At 38.1% G+C, this 23,144-nt stretch overlaps 1 protein-coding gene across 18 annotated transcripts in view; it reads left to right on the top strand.

Annotated features, from left to right (window-relative positions):
- PSD3 (pleckstrin and Sec7 domain containing 3) overlaps positions 1-23,144 on the top strand; it is an 800,398-nt gene that overhangs the window by 761,813 nt on the left and 15,441 nt on the right. Inside the window, exon 20 of one of the 18 annotated variants that reach the window (XM_053900978.1) lies at positions 2,305-2,504. The exons of the other annotated variants lie outside the window; for them this stretch is intronic. Within the exon in view, the coding sequence (XP_053756953.1) occupies positions 2,305-2,454 (150 nt within the window). The 3' untranslated portion in view covers positions 2,455-2,504. Of the gene's footprint in view, positions 1-2,304; positions 2,505-23,144 lie in introns of those variants that run through there. 18 annotated transcript variants of the gene reach the window in all.

The raw sequence follows: 23,144 nt of genomic DNA, 5'->3' as shown, positions 1-23,144 counted from the left end.
CAAGAAAAACTTCCATGCTGTTCTGCCAACTTGGCTCCTCCTTCCTAACATATTCTAGAAGAATATGTATGCTTTTGATGTAAGAGTTTTAAATTTTAAGTTCTTGATCTGAGATGAAGAGTCTTTTGAGTTGGGGGGCTGGACAGGCTATTGAGATTGTGTAGGTGTTTCTAGTTAAAAATTACTCAATAGACTTATAATGAAAATATAAACTGTTCTTTAATTTTTTTTCTGGAAATATTAGGAAAAAAACCATATGCAAGCCAAGAGATGTTTGCTATAGGAATTTTCAGCACAGCATTCTTTGGAAGACTAGAAATTGGTTCTACTTGTGTCATAGACATTTTTCAGGAACACTCAATAATTTGTCTACTTATGTTCCTCCTGGAGGTTCTGCTCACACACACAGCAAGGAATGTGCAAGGTGCTTTCACAGCAGGTTTCTTCCCTGACCAGGTCTGGCCTTTGGCAAAATTGTGAAATAAGTAAACCATGGCTGGTTTTCCCATTTGCCTTTAGTGTCCTATTCCCCGTTTTCTGGTTCACCTTTTCCTCCCAAGGATCAGTATTGTGTCTTCTTTCATATATGTTGTTTCTAAGTAGCTCTCACCTATTTAGAGAATCCTGGAAGGTTTACAGCTGGAAAGTGGCCCCACCCCCTCATTTTGCCTATGTGGAACCTGAGACCTGGAGGGAGCAAGGGACTTAGACAAGGTATGGTTGCTTGGTGTTCTGACTCCACTGGTTGGAAGATGCTTTATCAAGACAAGCTCAAAATTGGACACAGAACCAGTAAGATCGTAGCTTATGGTACTTCCCATTTAAAGGGACATTTGAACTGAGAATACAGAATGTGTAAAACTACTTTAAGCTCAAAAGGCAATTAATAAATCTCAGGGATGAAATGTCATGGAAGATTAGTGGGGAAGGTATTTTAAAGCCAAAGTCTTTCAAAGCCTCCTCAAACCTACTTTAAATGTTTCCTGGAAAGACTGACCCTGTTTCCCTATGACCCTTTTTGGAGCTGTGAGTCTAGCAAACAAGTTGTAGTGAAGACTCTGGGAATGTGCTGCTGAGGGTTACCTTGTATGACTTTAGGGAATTCCAATATAAGGAGAAGTATAAACAAGATATAAACCAAAAGATTAACAGCATGACTTATAAAAATGTTGCCATAACAGACTAAACTTTTGTTTTAGATGTGAGCTCCATAAGGAAAAGTTTGGTGAGGGACAAGAGGGACAAACTTTTCTTTTAATGTTTTTATTTATTTTAGAGACAATGAGAAAGCACAAGTTACATAGGGGCAGAGGGAGAGCGAGACAGGATCCAAAGTGGGCTCGGAGCTGACAGCACAGAGCTGATGCGGGGCTCAAACTTACAAACTCTAAGATCATGACCTGAGCTGAAGTCAGATGCTGAGCCAACTAAGCCACCCAGGCATCCCAAGAGACAAACTTTTATTCCACAAGAGTTAAATTTAATTATTTGTCCAGATAAATCTCTAGCTCAAATTACTTACCTTGAGTTTGTAGAAATTTGACATCATATCCCTGTGTTTCAAAAGAAAATATCTTTTCCATTTTTTTAAAGCAAACATTTTAATATTTTTTAACTTTTTAATTTCATTTTTGAGAGACAGAGCATGAATGGGGGAAGAGCAGAGAAAGAGGGAAAGACAGAATCTGAAGCAGGCTCCAGGCTCTGAGCTGTCAGCACAGAGCCTGATGCAGGGCTCAAACCCATGAGCTGTGAGATCATGACCTGAGCCCAAGTCAGGCACTTAACCGACTGAGCGACCCAGGCACCCCTAAAGCAAACATTTTAATCCCATTAACCCGGAGTGAATTTTCTTTTACAGTTAACTTTATACTTGTCTGCTGTCAAATCCCTCACACAAGGCCAAGTTGTGTAGAGCCATTGGGAATAGGCATAACTGGAGCCCCCAGAGCCAGAAGCCTTGTGGATTACAGTTCTCTGTGGGATTGCCCCATTGGTGGATTGGAACTAAACAATTGGAACTAAACACTTCTTAAATATTCCACAGAGAAAATAAAATGTGTACTACTTTCTAAGTAAGTTTTTGGGCTTTTAAATTAAGAATTTTGAGTTAAATTTTTTAAAAAGAGATAGAAATCTGTGTACTAATACAGACTGAGCTTATAGAAAGGGTTTGAGAGCTAGAGAAACAAAGAAAGAGAGAGGTAAGAGGTAGCAGTGTTTTAAAAATTATTTCTCAGCAGAAATCAAGGAATTAAGGTATATTCTCCTTAACAACCCAAGTGTTTTTCTTTTCCACCAAAGATGGAGTTGTTGTCCTGCAAAAATAAAAAGCAGTACAGGGGATCCGCCCTCTCATTCCTGGAAGCCAGGTGGGCCCTGAGGAGGGCAGTAGCAAGACCAGAAGGTAGGAGAGGGTCCAATGATGGCCATTCAGCTCTCCTTTCTTTCTAAATGACCCACGGGAGAACTCTTTAGAAGCAGTGTATTAGGGCTGAGTTACCACCTGGCAAAGATGAAATGCCATAGGAATATCTGGACTGGGAGGCCCAAGAGCAAAAGAATGGAGACAATGAAGCTCTGTATAAATCCAGTCCTTTTTTGTCTATATTAAAGCCCTCTGACCTCTTCCACTTATTATTATATAAAAGCAAGCTTTTTGTTTTAAAATTTTTTGAAATAGAAGTCACAAATTCCATTTAGAGAACAATAGAGCCAAACAGTAGACTGAAATGGAAAAATGGAATTCAAGTTTCCTCACATTTTCCCAGAAAGCCACAAATACAAACTATACAAATTGAAATGTGTGTATTTGCTATATTTAGGCAGTGGGTTACCACTACATGCTAAAGCCTAATATGGGAGTAACATAGAGAAAAAATTCTTTTAAAAATTTATTTTTTTTAAATGTTAAGTCCTAGCATAGCTTTCAGATAAGAACTTACAGAAAGCTGTCTTGAATGTAATTGCTGTCTTAAGTTAGCAGTTAGTAGTTGATGAGCCAGCTTTTCAAGGAGAAAGTCTCTTCAAATCAATTCTACCATAATTCCATAGAATGAAAAGTAGAGATGAACAGTATTTATTTGAAAAGCAGTTACTTCAAGAGTTCCTTCTTGCATTGTTTGCTTGTTTTTAGTTTTTAGTTTATTTGCTTTCCATTGTAAAAATCTAGTAGTGTTTTGCTATGTACATGACATTATTGATTTTCTCCTCATTTCATTTTAAAATGGCCTTTTACCCTTCCTGCGTGAGAAAGGGAAATGTCAGGAGAAAATGTGTTCAGGATTTGATTGCTAGAGCAGTGAGGTCTGAATGTAAAAGGCAGTATTAAGTTAAAATTGCCAGCACAGTGTTATTTTCATTCAGATTGTTACTACTGTATTCATGTATCAGAAATCAAAAGGAGACAGTGTACTGTTAAATGAAATAAATGGTATGCAGAGCTCAAGAGAAAATAAACTGATCAGATACATGTAAATTTATATGTGGATCTGATTAAACTTCTTTTCAAATAAAATCAATACTTGGGTTTTTGTTTTGTTTTTGTTTCTTTTAGTAGGCAGTTAACATTCAACCTAAGCAACAGCTTGCTTCCCTTAGACATGATATTTTTCATTCCTCCCTAGTAGGCATTGCTGCTAGTGAAAAGGGATATTGTTTTCCACATACTGGGAAGTATTGTTATAGGTAATTAAAGACCAACTGTTTAGGGGCGCCTGGGTGGCTCAGTTGTCTAAGCATCCAACTTCAGCTCAGGTCATGATCTCGTGGTCTGTGGGTTCGAGCCCCACATCAGGCTCTGTGCTGACATTTCAGAGCCTGGAACCTGCCTCAGATTCTGTGTTTCCCTCTCTCTCTGCCCCTCCCATACTCATGCTGTGTCTCTCTCACTCTCAAAAATGAATAAATGTTAAAAAAAATTAAAAGACAAACTGTTTAATAAGCTAATATAGCAAACAATAAAAAAAGTCATCAGGAGGTTACAGACTGAAAAAAGAACTTTGTTTTTGTAGAAAAAGTAGCCATTAATCATATGAATTTTGTTTGGTTGTTGATGGTCACAGAAGTCTTCATGAAAGTAGCAAATCTTAAGAATAAAATGAAAGGAGAGAGCTTACTAAATAGACAAAGCCACAAAAACAATGTGTAGATGCTTTTCTGTAGGGAGTAGCTATTGGACTTGTATTTGATAAAATCCCATCTCAAATTATTTTGATAGCTAATCTATTCACACTGTTGGAGAATTCCTAAGGACAGAAGCTGAGCATATTGCCTAGAAATGTCTTAGAAGTTATCTGAGAATGAATCAGCATAAACTAAGACAAAAATTTTAGTAACTTGGCCAAAGGCAGCAAACTGTCCCTGAGGTACATCTTCTTATTCTCAAAATATCTTTGCCCTTCTTAATGGAAGAAACATACCTGAAAGTGCTACATAACAAAGAGTGAATAATAATTTAGGAAAATTAAAAAATGCCATACTTATTAGTTAGTGTCAGTGTCAGCAGCAGTCCACCTGACCCCAAGACTAATCTTTTCACTGCCACAGGGCTTCTCACTCAGTTTTTGTATCCCATCTCATTTTTTTAGACTTTTTAAATTTTTTTAATTTATTTGTTTTGAGAGAGAGCATGCACAAAAGCAGGGGAGGGGCAGAGAGAGAAGGAGAGAGAGAGAATCCCAAGCAGGCTCTTCACGCTGCCAGCACAGAGCCAGTCATAGGGCTCAGTGGATCATACAAACTATGAGATCATGACCTGAGCAGAAATCAAGTGTCGGACTCTTAACCAGTTGAGCCATCCAGGCACCCCATATATCCCATCTCATTTTCAACTTGCCCTACCTGAAGTATATTAACTCTTGCATAAGGATTACTTTGTGGCATGAAATTATATTAAAACATTCAGTTTTCTGTTGTTTCTTCCCTTTTTTACCATCTGGTTATGAACATTATGTCAGAGTGAGGGTATAAAATTTTAATATTGTTATTATTTACTGTCAACACCAGATTCCCTCCTGTATTAATGTTGACAAGGATACTACTCTCAGACCCAGGGAGTCTAATTTCTTCAGTTAGTATCAAAGTAGTTACCCACAGGTAAATATGATCCTGATATGTTACATGTAAGTTACATGTAAGAATGATCAGGCAGGGGAATTCAGATATAAATGACCATTGAAAACTCCTTATTTTTATAATGGATGCTTTTGTTAGAAGGTCAAAGTAGAAGCTGCTCTTCATGTCAGAATGAGATCTAGTAACTATCCAAATAAAGAACCACATAGTGATCCCATTTCTCACTTTATTTAGTGAGCTCAAAGTGGGTAGTAAAAATTGGGTCTTCATTTACTGCTATATGAGATGCTCAGAAAATATGTCTATGTTTTAAGAACCTCAAAAATATCACACAAACTATTTTTTTTTCTTTGCAGAGGGAGGGAAAGAGACAACCCCTGTTTTAAGCATAGCAACCTGCCTGTCATTGCACAGTGCAGGGTTTGCCCTGCATGTCAACATGACAGCCATGGTCAAGTAAATGTGGACATGGGGAGAATATGCACAAGTCTTTGCTGAGTAGAGGCTCATGAGTCTCAGTACTGCTCCACAGGGTCAGCCCTGTGCCTTAGTGTTTTTGTGGAAAACATGGGAATGGTAGAACACTGAAGATTTAAGTATGTCCCTAGGGGTTACTGGCTTAGGAATTCATCAGACATCTACTTCTATGTTTATATACGTATCATTTTTATTTTTATAGGATTTTCCATATTAGGAGCTCAAAGTAAGTGATATTTTATTGAGAAAATTTATTTTTTCATATTTATTCCCTCTTTCCATTCATACATTTAACATATATTCAGTGTATACTATGTGTTCTCTGTTCTGGAGATACATTAGTAAGCAAAGGCAAAGTCCTTACCCTCATGTGATTGCATTCTAGTACTGGCAGAAAAAAGATGAACAGCATTCTTTATACGTTAAATATAAGCCTGAGAGAAATACTAAGGAGAAAAATAAAGTAGTAAACAGCAGTAAGAGTAGGCATTGCAGGGCACCTGGATGGTGCAGTCAGTTAAGCATCCGACTTGATTTTGGCACAGGTCATGATCTCGTGGTTTGTAGGATAAAGCCCCACATCAGGCTCTGTGCTGACAGTGTGGAGCCTGCTTGGGTTTCCCTCACTCTCTCTCTCCCCTTCCCTGCTCACTCTCTCTCTCTCTCAAAATAAATAAATAAACATTTTTTAAAAAGAGTAGGCTTTGCTATTTCTAGGCCATTTTGAGGATTTGAGGTTGAGAAGGATTTTTAAGGATGAGAAACCACTGGAGAATTTTGAGCAGTGATGACATGCTCCAACTTATGTTAACATCCATTCATGATGAAAACTTCTAACAAAGTGGTTAAGTAGGAAATATACCCTCAACTTTATAAAGGCCATATATGACAAATACTGACAAACAATTGACATGGTACTCAGTGGTAAGAGGCTGAAAGCTTTGCCTCTGAGATCAGGAAGAAGACAAGGATTCTCAGTCTTGCCACTTTTATTCTCACAGTATTAGACACAACAATCAGATGAGGAAAACAAAAGGCATCTTACTTGGTAAGAAAGAAGTAAAACTATCACTTTTTGCAGATTGACATGATAGCAAATATAGAAAACACTAAAGACTCCACCAAAGCACTACTGGATCCAATAAATGAGTTCAGAAAAGTTGTAGGATACAAAATTAATACACAAAAATCCATTGTGTTTCTATATACTAGTAAACTACCAGAAAGAGAAAAATTGTTTCAAAAACTCCCATTTGCAATTGCATTAAAAAGACTAAAATAAAATACCTATGAATAAATGTAACCAAGAAGAGGAAAGATCTGTACTCTGAAAACTATAAAACGTAGATGAAAGAAATTGAATGACACAAATAAGATATGGAATGCTCACGGATTGGAAGAATTGTTACTTGTAAACAATGGCTCAATTCAATCTACAGATTCAATGAATTCCCTATCAAAATACCAGTAGTTCTGTGTGTCTGTTTTTGTGCCAGAACCATACTGTCTTGACAGTTACAGCTTTATAGTACAGCTTGAGGTCCAAAATTGTGAAGCCTCCAGCTTTGGTTTTCTTTTTCTTTTACTTTTTTTTTAAAAGCTATTTATTTATTTGTGTATTTATTTATTTATTTATTTATTTATTTATATATTTATTTATTCTTTATAACAAGAGGATGCAAGTAAGCGAGAGGTAGAAAGACAAGTGGAGCTCACCTGAAGCAGGGCTTCAGCTCACCCAAACCAGGGCTCATGCTTAGCCAATGCAAGGCTCAAACTCATGAACTGTGAGGTCATGATCTGAGACAGTCATTTGCTTAACTGAATGAGTCACCCAGGTGTCCCTGGTTTTCTGTTTCAACATTACTTTAGCAATTCAGGGTTTTTTCTAATCCCATACAAATTTTAGAATTCTTTGTTGTATGTCTGTGAATAATGCTGGTGTTATTTCGATAAGGATTGCATTGAATATGTAGATTTCTTGAGGTAGTATTGACATTTTAACAATATTTGTTGTTCCAATCCATTGGCATGGAATTTTTTTTTCCATTTTTTTGTGTCTTCTTCAATTTCTTTCATAAGCTTTCTATAGTTTTCAGTGTACAGATCTTCTACCCCTTTGGTTAGGGTTATTTGGTTATTCCTAGATATTTTATGGTTTCCACTGCAGTGGGAAGTGGGATTGATTTTTCTATTTTGCTTTCTGCAGCTTCATTATTAGTGTATAGAAATACAACCAATTTCTGTATGTTAATTTTATATGCTCTGACTTTGCTGGATTCAGATATCAGTTCTTGCAGTTTTTTGGTGGAGTCTTTCAGGTTTTTCACATAGAGTATCATGTTCTCTGTGAAAAGTGAAAGTTTGACTTTCTCCTTGCTGATTTGGATGCCTTTTATTTCTTTTTGTTGTCTGATTATTGAGGGTAGGACTTCAACACTGTGTGGAACAACAATGGTGAGAGTGGACATCCCTGTTGTGTTCCTGAGCTTAGGGGGAAAGCTCTAGGTTTTTCCCCATTGAGGATGATATAGTTGTGGGTATTTCATATATGGCCTTTATGATCTTGAGGTATGTTCCTTCTGTCCCTCTTTTCTTGAGTGTTTTTGTCAAGAAAAGATGCTGTATTTGTCAAATGTTTTTTCTGCATCTATTAAGAGGATCATGTGGTTCTTATGATGTAACACGTTGATTGATTTGTGGAAATGGAACCAGCCCTGCAGCTGAGGAATAAATCCCACTTTATTGTGGTAAATAGTTCTCTTAATGTATTGTTGGATTCCATTGGCTAGTATCTTGTTGAGAGCTTTTGCATTCATTTTCATCAGGAGAATTGATCTGTAGTTCTCCTTTTTAGTGGGTCTTTGGTTTTGGAATCAAGGTAATGCTGGCCTCATGGAATGAATTTGGAAGTTTTCCTTCCATTTCTATTTTTTGGAACGGTTTTGAAAGAATAGGTGTTAACTCTTCTTTAAATGTTTGGTAGAATTCCCCTGGAAAACCATCCAGTCCTGAACTCTTATTTGTTGGGAGATTTTTGATGACTTATTCAATTTCTTTACTGGTTATGGGTTCAAATTTTCTATTTCTTCCTGTTTCAGTTTTGGTAGTTTATATGTTTCTAGGAATTTGTCCATTTCTTCGAGATTGCCCAATTTATTGGCATATAATTGCTCATAGTATTCTCTTATTATTGTTTGAATTTCTGTGGTGTTGGTTATGATGTCTCCTCTTTCATACATGATGTTATTTATTTGGGTCCTTTTTCTTTTGGATCAGTCTGGCTAAGGACTTATCAATTTTGTTAATTTTTTCAAAGAACCAACTCCTAGTTTCGTTGACCTGTTCTACTGTGTTTTGTTTTTGTTGTTGTTTTGTTTTGTTTTTTTGTTTTTTGTTTTTGATTTCACTATCATTGATTTCTGCTCTGATCTTTATTATTTCCCTTCTGCTGGTTTTGGACTTTACATGTTGTTCTTTTTCTAGCTTCTTTAGGTGTAAGGTTAGATTGTGTATTTGAAACATTTCTTCCTTCTTTAAGAAAGCTTGGATTGTCATATACTTCCCTTTTATGACCACCTTTGCTGTATCCCAGAGGTTTTAGACTGTTGTGTTTTCATTTTCATTGGCTTCCATGTATTTTTTAATTTCCTCTTTAATGTATTGGTTAAGCCATTCATTCTTTAGTAGGATGTTCTTTAATTTCCAGATATTTGTGGTCTTACCAAATAGTTTCATAGCATTGTGATCTGTAAATATGCATGGTATGATATTGATATTTTTGTACTTATTGAGGGCTGATTTGTGACCCAGTATGTGATCTGTTCTGGAGAATGTTCCATGTGCACTCAAGAAGAATGTGCATTCTGCTGCGTTAGGATGAAATGTTCTAAGTATATCTGTTAAGTCCATCTGGTTCAGTGTGTCATTCAAAGCCATTGTTTCCTTGTTGATTTTCAGCTTAGGTGATCTGTCCATTGTTGTAAGTGGGATGTTAAAGTCCCCTACAATTATGGTATTATTACCAATGAGTTTCTTTATGTTTGTGATTAATTGATTTATATATTTGGGTTTTCCATGTTGGAGGCATAAATATTTATAATTGTTAGATATTGGTGGATGGACCCCTTAATTATGATATAATGCCCTTCTTCATCTCTTGTTACACTCTTTGTTTTAAAATCTAGTTTGTGAGGGGTGTCTGGGTGGCTCAGTCAGTTAAGTGTCCGACTTCAGCTCAGATCATGATCTCACAGTCCGTGAGTTTGAGCCCTGCATTTGTGCTGACAGCTCAAAGCCTGGAGCCTGCTTTGGATCCTTTGCCTCCCTCTCTCACTGCCTCTCCCCTGCTCACTCTTTGTCTCTTTCAAAATAAACATTAAAAAATTTAAAATTTTGAAACAATAAAAAAATAAAATCTAGTTTGTGAGATATAAGTATGGCTACTCCTGCTTTCTTTTGATGTCCATTAGCATGATAGTTGGTTCTCTATCCCCTTACTTTCAATCTGCAGGTGTCTTTAGTCTAAAATGAGTCTCTTGTAGGCAGCATACAGATGGGTCTTGTTGTCTTATCCATTCTGTTTCCCTATGCCTTGAAATTGGAGCACTTAGTCCATTTACATTTAGAGATATGAATTTAGTGTCATGTAGACTTGGTGTTTGCCTATAGAATTGGCGTTTCTGGAGATGTTCTGTTCTGAATTTCTAGTCTTTGTTGCTTTCAGTCTTTGTTTTTTGTTTTTTCTTCACTCAAAGAATCACTGTTAAAATTTCTTGCAGGGCTGGTTTAGGTGTCACAAACTCATTTGGCTTTGCTTGTCTGGGAAACTCTTTATCTCTACTTCTGTGCTGAATGACAGCCTTGCCAGATAAATAATTCTTGGCTGCATATTTTTTCAGATTCTGCACTTTGAATATTTCCTGCCACTTCTTTCTGGCCTGCCAGGTTTCTCTGGACAGATCTGCTGAGAACCTAATCTGTCTTCCCATGTAGGTTAAAGGACTTTTTTCCATTGCTGCTTTCAGGATTTTTTCCTTGTCTGTGTTTTTGTGAATTTGACTGTGATATGCCTTGGTGATGGTCGGTTTTTGTTGAATCTAATGGGAGTTCTCTGTGCTTCCTGGATTTTGATATCTGTGTCTTCCCCAGATTAGGAAAGTTTTCTGCTATAATTTGCTCACATAAACCTTCTGCTCCTTTTTCTCTCTCTTCATTTTCTGGGGCTCCTATGATTCAGATGTTATTCCTTTTTAAATAAGTCACTGAGTTCTCTAAGTCTTGTATCATGATCTTTTGCCTTAGTTTCCCTCTTTTTTTTCTGCTTCATTATTTTCCATGATTATATCTTGTATATCACTGATTCACTGCTCTGCTGGTTATAGCACTTTTAATTTCAGCCTGACTAGTTTTTAGTTCTTTAAACTCCACATAAAGAGATTCTGTGGTGTCTTCTATGCTTCTTTCAACCCCATGTAGTATTCTTTTAATCATGGTCTTAAATTCTAGTTCAGACATCTTACTTATATCTGCGTTGATTAAATCCCTGGCCATCATTTCTTCCTGTTCTTTCTTTTGGGGTGAAATACTGTGTCTTGTCATTTTGGAAGAAAAAAATTAATAAAGTAAAAAATTAAAATTAAAAAATTAAACACAAAATAAAAAACAAATAAGGAAGCTAGATCCTAGGTGTGTTTCAGTTTGCTTGTTGAAAGAATCTTGAAGAATAAGGGAAAAAAGAGAAACAGCAGTTAAAAAAAGTTTTAAAAATTTTTAAATAAAAAATTAATAGTAGAATAAAATAGAATTTTTCAAAATTCAAAAACAAAAAATAAAAAAGAATTTGCTTTTTCTGTATCCAAGAAAGAGAAATAAAAGAAAGAAAAAAAACAATTTAAGCAAAAACAGAAGCAAAGAACAAACAAATAAACAAACCAGCAAACAGAATGAAACCTGAATGAAGTTACATCCAGTTTCCCTTAGATCAACAAAGCAGGAAAGAATGGAAAAAGTCTCTTCAGCAAATGATGTTGGGAAAACTGGACAGTGACATGCAGAAGAATGAACCTGGACCACTTTCTTACACCATACACAAAAATAAACTCAAAATGGATGAAAGGCTTAAATGTAAGACAGGAAATCATCCAAATCTTAGAGGTGAAAACAGGCAACAACCCCTTTGACTTTGGCCACATCAACTTCTTACTAGACATGTCTCTAGAGACAAGGGAGACAAAAGCAATAATACCTCAAGATAAAAAGCTTCTATACAGTGAAGGAAAAAATCAACAAAATTAAAAGGCACTCTACAGAATGAGAGAAGACATTTGCAAATGACATATTAGATAAAGGGTTAGTATCCAAAATCTATAAAGAACTTACCGAATTCAACACCAGGAATACAAATAATCCAGTGAAGAAATGGGCAGAAGACATGAACAGACACTTTTCCCAAAAAGACATCCAATTGGCTAACAGACACATTTAAAGATGCTCAACATCAGTCATCATCAGGGAAATACAAATCAAAACCACAATGAGATACTACCTCATGCCTGTCAGAATGGCTAAAATTAATAACTCAGGAAACAACAGATGTTGACAAGGATTTGGAGAAAGGGGAACACTTTTGCACTGTTGATGGGCATGCAAACTGGTGCAGCCACCCTGGAGTACAGTATGGAGGTTCCTCAAAAAATTAAAAATAGAACTACCCTGTGATCCAGTAATTACACTACTAGGTATTTACCCAAAGGATACAAAAATGCTGATTCACAGGGTCACATGCACCCTAATATTTATAGCAGCACTATCAACAATAGCCAAATTATGGAAAGAGCCTAAATATCCATCAACTGATGAATGGATAAAGACATCGTGTGTGTGTGTGTGTGTGTGTGTGTGTGTGTGTATGTAAATGTGTGTGTATATATATGTATATATATATACATGCATGTTGTATATATATGTATATGTATGTTGTGTATATGTATATGTATGTTGTGTATATATATATGTGTGTGTATATATACATATATACATACACCTTTGGGTATACATATATATATATATATATATGCACACACATACATACATACATACATATATATACATAGAACGGAATGTTACTTGGCAATCAAAAAGAATGAAATCTTGCCATTTGCAACAACATGGATTGAACTGGAGTGTATTATGTTAAGTGAAATAAGTTAGAGAAAGATAAATGTTGTATGATTTCACTCATATGTGAAATTCAAGAAACAAAACAGATGAACGTAGGGGAAAAGTAGGAAAAATAAGATACAAACAGAAAGGGAGGCAAATCATAAGAGACTCTTAAATACAGAAAACAAGCTGAGGGTTGCCAGAGGGGTGTTTGGTGGGGGAATGGGCTAAATGGGCGATGGGCATTAAGGAGGGCACTTGTTGGGATGAGCACTGGGTGTTATATGTAAATGATGAACCACAAATTATAGTCCTGAAACCGTTATTAGACTGTATGTTAACTAACTTGGATTTAAAATTTTTTAATAATATAAATAAAATTAGGGAGGAGAATACCAATAGCCTTTTTTACAGTACTAGAACAAATAATACTGAAATTTTTATGGTACCAGAAAAGACCCCAAATGGCATTCTTGATTAAGAACAAAGCTTAGAGTTGAAAATGTCCAGGGAAGATGGCGGCGTAGGAGGACGCGGGGCTCACAGCGCGTCCTGCTGATCACTTAGATTCCACCTACACCTGCCTAAAGAACCCAGAAAACCGCCAGAGGTTTAGCAGAAGGGAGTCTCCGGAGCCAAGCACAGACGAGAGGCCCACGGAAGAGGGTAGGAAGGGCGGCGAGGCGGTGCGCGCTCCACGGACTGGCGGGAGGGAGCCAGGGCGGAGGGGCGGCTCGCCGGCCAAGCAGAGCCCCCGAGTCTGGCTGGCAAAAGCGGAGGGGCCGGACGGACTGTGTTCCGACAGCAAGCGCGACTTAGCGTCTGGGAGGTCATAAGTTAACAGCTCTGCTCAGAAAGCGGGAAGGCTGGAGGACAAAGGGAGGGAGAGCTGCTGAGCCCCCGGACGGCAGAGCTCAGCTTGGCGGGGAACAAAGGCGCCAGCGCCATCTCCCCCGCCCATCCCCCAGCCAAAATCCCAAAGGGAACCAGTTCCTGCCAGAGAACTTGCTCGCTCCGCGCAAACACCCAACTCTGTGCTTCTGCGGAGCCAAACCTCCGGCAGCGGATCTGACTCCCTCCCGCTGCCACAGGGCTCCTCCTGAAGTGGATCACCTAAGGAGAAGCGAGCTAAGCCTGCCCCTCCAGCCCCCGTGCACCTTGCCTACCCACCCCAGCTAATACACCAGATCCCCAGCAACACAAACAAGCCTGGCAGTGTGCAAGTAGCCCAGACGGGACACGCCACCCCACAGTGAATCCCGCCCCTAGGAGAGGGGAAGAGAAGGCACACACCAGTCTGACTGTGGCCCCAGCAGTGGGCTGGGGGCAGACATCGGGTCGGACTGCGGCCCCGCCCACTAACTCCAGTTATACACCACAGCACAGGGGAAGTGCACTGCAGGTCCTCACCACGCCAGGGACTCTCCAAAATGACCAAACGGAAGAATTCCCCTCAGAAGAATCTCCAGGAAATAACAACAGCTAATGAACTGATCAAAAAGGATTTAAATAATATAACAGAAAGTGAATTTAGAATAATAGTCATAAAATTAATCGCTGGGCTTGAAAACAGTATACAGGACAGCAGAGAATCTCTTGCCACAAAGATCGAGGGACTAAGGAACAGTCACGAGGAGTTGAAAAACGCTTTAAACGAATTGCAAAACAAAATGGAATCCACGATGGCTCGGCTTGAAGAGGCAGAGGAGAGAATAGGTGAACTAGAAGATAAAGTTATGGAGAAAGAGGAAGCTGAAAGAAAGAGAGATAAAAAAATCCAGGAGTATGAGGGGAAAATTAGAGAACTAAGTGATACACTAAAAAAAAATAATATACGCATAATTGGTATCCCAGAGGAGGAAGAGAGAGGGAAGGGTGCTGAAGGGGTACTTGAACAAATTATAGCTGAGAACTTCCCTGAACTGGGGAAGGAAAAAGGCATTGAAATCCAAGAGGCACAGAGAACTCCCTTCAGACGTAACTTGAATCGATCTTCTGCACGACATATCATAGTGAAACTGGCAAAATACAAGGATAAAGAGAAAATTCTGAAAGCAGCAAGGGATAAACGTGCCCTCACATATAAAGGGAGACCTATAAGACTCGTGACTGATCTCTCCTTTGAAACTTGGCAGGCCAGAAAGGCTTGGCACGATATCTACAGTGTGCTAAACAGAAAAAATATGCAGCCGAGAATCCTTTATCCAGCAAGTCTGTCATTTAGAATAGAAGGAGAGATAAAGGTCTTCCCAAACAAACAAAAACTGAAGGAATTTGTCACCACGAAACCAGCCCTACAAGAGATCCTAAGGGGGATCCTGTGAGACAAAGTACCAGAGACATCACTACAAGCATAAAACATACAGACATCACAATGACTCTAAACCCATATCTTTCTATAATAACACTGAATGTAAATGGATTAAATGCGCCAACTAAAAGACATAGGGTATCAGAATGGATAAAAAAACAAGACCCATCTATTTGCTGTCTACAAGAGACTCATTTTAGATCTGAGGACACCTTTAGATTGAGAGTGAGGGGATGGAGAACTATTTATCATGCTCCTGGAAGCCAAAAGAAAGCTGGAGTAGCCATACTTATATCAGACAAACTAGACTTTAAATTAAAGGCTGTAACAAGAGATGAAGAAGGGCATTATATAATAATCACAGGGTCTATCCACCAGGAAGAGCTAACTATTATAAATGTCTATGCGCCAAATACCCGAGCCCCCAGATATATAAAACAATTACTCATAAACATAAGCAACCTTATTGATAAGAATGTGGTCATTGTAGGGGACTTTAACACCCCACTTACAGAAATGGATAGATCATCTAGACACACAGTCAATAAAGAAACAAGGGCCCTGAATGCTACATTGGATCAGATGGACTTGACAGATATATTTAGAACTCTGCATCCCAAAGCAACAGAATATACTTTCTTCTCGAGTGCACATGGAACATTCTCCAAGATAGATCATATACTGGGTCACAAAACAGCCCTTCATAAGTTTACAAGAATTGAAATTATACCATGCATACTTTCAGACCACAATGCTATGAAGCTTGAAATCAACCACAGGAAAAAGTCTGGAAAACCTCCAAAAGCATGGAGGTTAAAGAACACCCTACTAACGAATGAGTGGGTCAACCAGGCAATTAGAGAAGAAATTAAAACATATATGGAAACAAACGAAAATGAAAATACAACAATCCAAACGCTTTGGGATGCAGCGAAGGCAGTCCTGAGAGGAAAATACATTGCAATCCAGGCCTATCTCAAGAAACAAGAAAAATCCCAAATACAAAATCTAACAGCACACCTAAAGGAAATAGAAGCAGAACAGCAAAGGCAGCCTAAACCCAGCAGAAGAAGAGAAATCATAAAGATCAGAGCAGAAATAAACAATATAGAATCTAAAAAAACTGTAGAGCAGATCAACGAAACCAAGAGTTGGTTTTTTGAAAAAATAAACAAAATTGACAAACCTCTAGCCAGGCTTCTCAAAAAGAAAAGGGAGATGACCCAAATAGATAAAATCATGAATGAAAATGGAATGATTACAACCAATCCCTCAGAGATACAAACAATTATCAGGGAATACTATGAAAAATTATATGCCAGCAAATTGGACAACCTGGAAGAAATGGACAAATTTCTAAACACCCACACTCTTCCAAAACTCAATCAGGAGGAAATAGAAAGCTTGAACAGACCCATAACCAGCGAAGAAATTGAATCGGTTATCAAAAATCTCCCAACAAATAAGAGTCCAGGACCAGATGGCTTCCCAGGGGAGTTCTACCAGACATTTAAAGCAGAGATAATACCTATCCTTCTCAAGCTATTCCAAGAAATAGAAAGGGAAGGAAAACTTCCAGACTCATTCTATGAAGCCAGTATTACTTTGATTCCTAAACCAGACAGAGACCCAGTAAAAAAAGAGAACTACAGGCCAATATCCCTGATGAATATGGATGCAAAAATTCTTAATAAGATACTAGCAAATCGAATTCAACAGCATATAAAAAGAATTATTCACCATGATCAAGTGGGATTCATTCCTGGGATGCAGGGCTGGTTCAACATTCGCAAATCGATCAACGTGATACATCACATTAACAAAAAAAAAGAGAAGAACCATATGATCCTGTCAATCGATGCAGAAAAGGCCTTTGACAAAATCCAGCACCCTTTCTTAATAAAAACCCTTGAGAAAGTCGGGATAGAAGGAACATACTTAAAGATCATAAAGGCCATTTATGAAAAGCCCACAGCTAACATCATCCTCAACGGGGAAAAACTGAGAGCTTTTTCCCTGAGATCAGGAACACGACAGGGATGCCCACTGTCACCGCTGCTGTTTAATATAGTGCTGGAAGTTCTAGCATCAGCAATCAGACAACAAAAGGAAATCAAAGGCATCAAAATTGGCAAAGATGAAGTCAAGCTTTCGCTTTTTGCAGATGACATGATATTATACATGGAAAATCCGATAGACTCCACCAAAAGTCTGCTAGAACTGATACATGAATTCAGCAAAGTTGCAGGATACAAAATCAATGTGCAGAAATCAGTTGCATTCTTATACACTAACAATGAAGCAACAGAAAGACAAATGAAGAAACTGATCCCATTCACAATTGCACCAAGAAGCATAAAATACCTAGGAATAAATCTAACCAAAGATGTAAAAGATCTGTATGCTGAAAACTATAGAAAGCTTATGCAGGTAATTGAAGAAGATATAAAGAAATGGAAAGACATTCCCTGCTCATGGATTGGAAGAATAAATATTGTCAAAATGTCAATACTACCCAAAGCTATCTACACATTCAATGCAATCCCAATCAAAATGGCACCAGCATTCTTCTCAAAACTAGAACAAGCAATCCTAAAATTCATATGGAACCACAAAAGGCCCCGAATAGCCAAAGTAATTTTGAAGAAGAAGACCAAAGCAGGAGGCATCACAATCCCAGACTTTAGCCTCTACTACAAAGCTGTCATCATCAAGACAGCATGGTATTGGCACAAAAACAGACACATAGACCAATGGAATAGAATAGAAACCCCAGAACTAGACCCACAAACGTATGGCCAACTCATCTTTGACAAAGCAGGAAAGAACATCCAATGGAAAAAAGACAGTCTCTTTAACAAATGGTGCTGGGAGAACTGGACAGCAACATGCAGAAGGTTGAAACTAGACCACTTTCTCACACCATTCACAAAAATAAACTCAAAATGGATAAAGGACCTGAATGTGAGACAGGAGACCATCAAAACCTTAGAGGAGAAAGCAGGAAAAGACCTCTCTGACCTCAGCCGTAGCAATCTCTTACTCGGCACATCCCCAAAGGCAAGGGAATTAAAAGCAAAAGTGAATTACTGGGACCTTATGAAGATAAAAAGCTTCTGCACAGCAAAGGAAACAACCAACAAAACTAAAAGGCAACCAACGGAATGGGAAAAGATATTTGCAAATGACACATCGGACAAAGGGCTAGTATCCAAAATCTATAAAGAGCTCATCAAACTCCACACCCGAAAAACAAATAACCCAGTGAAGAAATGGGCAGAAAACATGAATAGACACTTCTCTAAAGAAGACATCCGGATGGCCAACAGGCACATGAAAAGATGTTCAACGTCGCTCCTTATCAGGGAAATACAAATCAAAACCACACTCAGATACCACCTCACGCCAGTCAGAGTGGCCAAAATGAAGAAATCAGGAGACTATAGATGCTGGAGAGGATGTGGAGAAACAGGAACCCTCTTGCACTGTTGGTGGGAATGCAAATTGGTGCAGCCGCTCTGGAAAGCAGTGTGGAGGTTCCTCAGAAAATTAAAAATAGACCTACCCTATGACCCAGCAATAGCACTGCTAGGAATTTATCCAAGGGATACAGGAGTACTGATGCATAGGGGCACTTGTACCCCAATGTTTATAGCGGCACTCTCAACAATAGCCAAATTATGGAAAGAGCCTAAATGTCCATCAACTGATGAATGGATAAAGAAATTGTGGTTTATATACACAATGGAATACTACGTGGCAATGAGAAAAAATGAAATATGGCCTTTTGTAGCAACATGGATGGAACTGGAGAGTGTGATGCTAAGTGAAATAAGCCATACAGAGAAAGACAGATACCATATGGTTTCACTCTTATGTGGATCCTGAGAAACATAACAGAAACCCATGGGGGAGGGGAAGGAAAAAAAAAAAAAAAAAGAGGTTAGAGTGGGAGAGAGCCAAAGCATTAGAGACTGTTAAAAACTGAGAACAAACTGAGGGTTGATGGGGGGTGGGAGGGAGGGAGGGCAGGGTGGGTGATGGGTATTGAGGAGGGCACCTTTTGGGATGAGCACTGGGTGTTGTATGGAAACCAATTTGACAGTAAATTTCATATATTAAAAAATAAAAAAAAAAAGAAAGAAGATCTTTGTACTTACATCTTTCAGTTTGAAGACTAGTTTCCATCTTTTTGCATGGTTTATTATCTTCTGTTTTTTTTTTTTTTTCTTTAAATTGCCTCCACTTCTTGTATCTTTTGTGGCTCTTACTATTCAAATGTTAGGCTTTGTACAATGGTAATTTATGTCTCTTTTTTTCTCACATTTTTGTCTTTGTGATTTGTGTTTTAAAGGAATTCCCCTGATTTTTCAGTTTTTCTAATAAAATTTTATTTTGAAAATTAAAAAAAAAAAAAAAAAAAAAGAACAAAGCTTAGAGGTATCACAATCCCAGATTTCAAGATATGCTACAACGCTGTAGTAAGCAAAACAGTGTGGTACTGGCACAAAATAGATCAATGAACAGAAGACAGGAGCCTGGAAATAAACCCCCAGTTACATGATCAATTAATCTTCCAGAAAAGAGACAAGAAAATACAATGGGGAAAAGACAATCTTTTCAATAAATGGTTTGGGAAAACTGGACAGCTATATACAAAAGAATGAAACTAGACCATTTTCTTATGTCATATACAAAAACAAACTCAAAGTGCATTAAAGACCTAAATATAATACTGAAACCATAAAGCTCCCAGAAGAAAACATAGGCATTAAATCTGGAGATCAGTCTTAGTAGTATTTTTCTGAATATGTCTCCTCTGGCAAGGGAAACAAAACAAAAATAACTACCAAAATAAAAAGCTTTTGCACAGCAAAGGGAATCATCAACAAAATGAAAAGGAAGCCTATTGAATGGGAAAAGATATTTGTAAATGATATGTCCAATAAGGAGTTAATATCTAGAACATGTAAAGAATCAACTTAACACCAAAAAGACCTAAACATTCAGTTAAACAATGGGTAGAGTATCTGAATAGGTTTTTTTCCAAAGAAAACAAACAGATGGTCAATAGACATATGAAAAGATGCTAACCATCAAGAAAATACAAATAAAAGTCACAATGAGATATTACCTTCACACCAGTCAGAATGGCTAATATCAAAAAGACAAAAAATAACAGGTATTGGTGAGGATGTAGAAAAAAAGAGAATTCTCCTGTACTGGTGGTGGGAATGAAACTGGTGCAGCCACTATGGAAAATAGTATGGAGTTTCCAAAGAAAATGAAAACACTAATTTGAAAGATATATGTACCCCTATGATTATTGGAGCATTATTTACAATAGCCAAGGTATGAAAGCACCTTAAGTGCCTACTGATAGATGATTGGATAAAGAGATGTAGTATATATATGCAATGGAATATCATTCACCCATAAAAAAGATTGATAGTCTTGCCATTTGTGACAACATAAATGGACCTAGAGGGAATTATGCTATGTAAAATAAACAAAGACACCATCACTTATATGTGGAATTTAAGAAGCAAAATAAGGAGCGCCTGGGTGGCTCAGTCTGTTAAGTGGTTGACTCTTAATTTCAGCTCAGGTGATGATCTCACAGTTCATGGGATCAAGCCCCCTGTCAGACTGTGCACTGACAGTGCAGAACCTGCTTTGGATCCTCTCTCTCCCTCTCTTTCTTCCCTCCCCGACTCACACTCTCTGTCTCTCAAATAAATAAATTTTTTTTTTAAAAAGAAGCAAAACAAAAGACCAAACAAAACATAAAAAGAGTAAAGGATACAGAGAAAAAAACTGGTGGTTGCCTAATGGGTAGGGGGTACAGGAATGAGTGAAATAGAGTGAAGGGGATTAAGAGGCACAAACCTCAAGTTATAAAATAGTAAGTCACAGAGATGTAAAGTGTAACAGAAGGAATATAGTCAATGTTATTATGTAACTTTGCATTGTGACAGATGGAAACTACACTTAAATCATGGTGAGCATTTTGTAACATTTATAAATGTTGAAACACAATGTTGTACACCCAAATCTACTATTGTTTTTTGTTTGTTTTATTTTTGAATTTATATATTTTGGGAGAGAGCATGAAGATGGGGAAGACGCAGAGATGAAGCAGAGAGAGAGAATCCCAAGCAGGCTTTGAGCTGTCAGTGCAGAGCCAGATGCAGGGCTCAAACCCATTAATGTCAAGAAAATGACCTGAGCCAAAATCGAGAGTTGGACACTCAACTGACCGAGCCACCTAGGCATCCCCTGAAACTAATATTGTATGTCAACTATACTTTAATTTTTATTTTTTTTTTAATTTTTTTTTACGTTTATTTATTATTGAGAGACAGAGAGAGACAGAGCATGAGCAGGGGAGGGGCAGAGAGAGGAGGAGACACAGAATCTGAAACTGAATCTGAGCTGTTAGCACAGAGCCCGACACGGGGCTCGAACCCACAAACTGCGAGATCATGACCTGAGCCGAAGTCGGATGCTTAACCGACTGAGCCACCCAGGCACCCCCAACTATACTTTAATTAAAAAAAATTTTTTTAAATAGATAAGTTAAAGCTAGTGTGTAAGGCAAAGCAGAGAATTAACAGGGAGTGTATTAGTAAATCACTGTAAAACTCTCGGATGTACCAGTTCAGAGACTGAAAACTTGATGATCATGTTCACATGGTCAGTTGGCCAAAGAACAGTGTTGGGTTATATGATATTGTGACAGACACTTCTGCTTTCCCAGCATCATCTTCTCTCATGCTAACAGAACTGTGATTTTCATTGAGGAGGTCAATGTGCCTAGCCCCAGGAGGGGAATCATGGTTTAAACTAGACATGATAATCCTTACTCACATTGCTAGTCAACCGGTCCCACAAAGTTTCTGCTTAAAAATCAGGTTAGAGTCTTTTGGGTGTTCCCTCTTCTGTAACTAGTTGCTTTTCCCTTGTTACTTTTTTTTTTTTTTTAAGGTTTATTTATTTTTGAGACAGGGAGAGACAGAGCATGAACAGGGGAGGGGCAGAGAGAGAGGGAGACACAGAATCTGAAACAGGCTCCAGGCTCTGAGCTGTCAGCACAGAGCCCGACATGGGGCTCGAACTCACGGACTGTGAGATCATGACCTGAGCCGAAGTCGGACGCTTAACCGACCGAGCCACCCTGGCGCCCCTTCCCTTGTTACTTATAAGATCCCTCTTTACTTTTTATTTTTGACATTTTAATTATCATATGTCTTGGTGTGGACCTCTTTTGTTTCATCATGCTTGGAGCTCTTTTTTTTCTTCCTGGATTTGAACATCTGTTTCCTTCACCAGGTTAGGGAAGTTTTCAGCTGTTATTTCTTCAAATAAGTGTTCTGCCCCTTTAATATCTTCTCCTTCTAGGGCCCCCTTAACGTGAGGGTTAGTACATTTGACGTTGTCCCAGATATTCCTTAATCTGTTCTCATTTTATTTTAAATTCTTTTTTTCTTTTTGCTGCTCAGTTTGGATTATTTCCATTATCTTGTCTTCCAGGTCTCTGATCCATTTTTCTGCATCTTCTAACATACTACTATTCATTCCCTCCAATGTGTTTTTCATTGCAGTTATTATATTCAGTCTGATTTGTTCCTTTTTAATATTTTCTGTTCTTTGTTGAAGTTCTTTCTAAATTCATCCACTCTTTTCCCAAGTCTGATGAGCATCTTTATGACCATTACTTTGAATTCTTTATCAGTTAGTTTGCTTTTCTTCATTTTATTTATTTCCTTTTCTGTTTCATCTTGTTCTTTCATTTGGAGCATATTCCTCTGTCTCTTTATTTTGTTATGTGTTTGTTTCTATGTATTAGGTAGATAAGCTATGTTCTTGGTCTTCAGGGTAGTGACCTTATATATAGAAGGCTCCTGTGGGGCCCAACAATTCTCCCTAACCACCAGAACCATGTGTTCTAGGGGTGTCCCCTGTGTGGGATACATATACTCTCCTGTTGTGACTGGGCCACACTGCTTCAAGTGTGCTCATAGGTGGGGCGGGTCCCTTGCCAGGCTGGTTGCAATGTGGGCCATGACTATTATAGATGCACTGGTGGGTAGGACTGGGTGAGAGGTCCAGATGC

Source organism: Panthera pardus, unplaced genomic scaffold (genome assembly GCF_024362965.1).
Source record: "Panthera pardus isolate Hobbes unplaced genomic scaffold, ASM2436296v1 HiC_scaffold_13, whole genome shotgun sequence".
Lineage (NCBI taxonomy): Eukaryota > Metazoa > Chordata > Mammalia > Carnivora > Felidae > Panthera > Panthera pardus.
The sequence above is the reverse complement of the archived record's forward strand: the minus strand, read 5'-3'. Positions and strand labels throughout refer to the sequence as shown.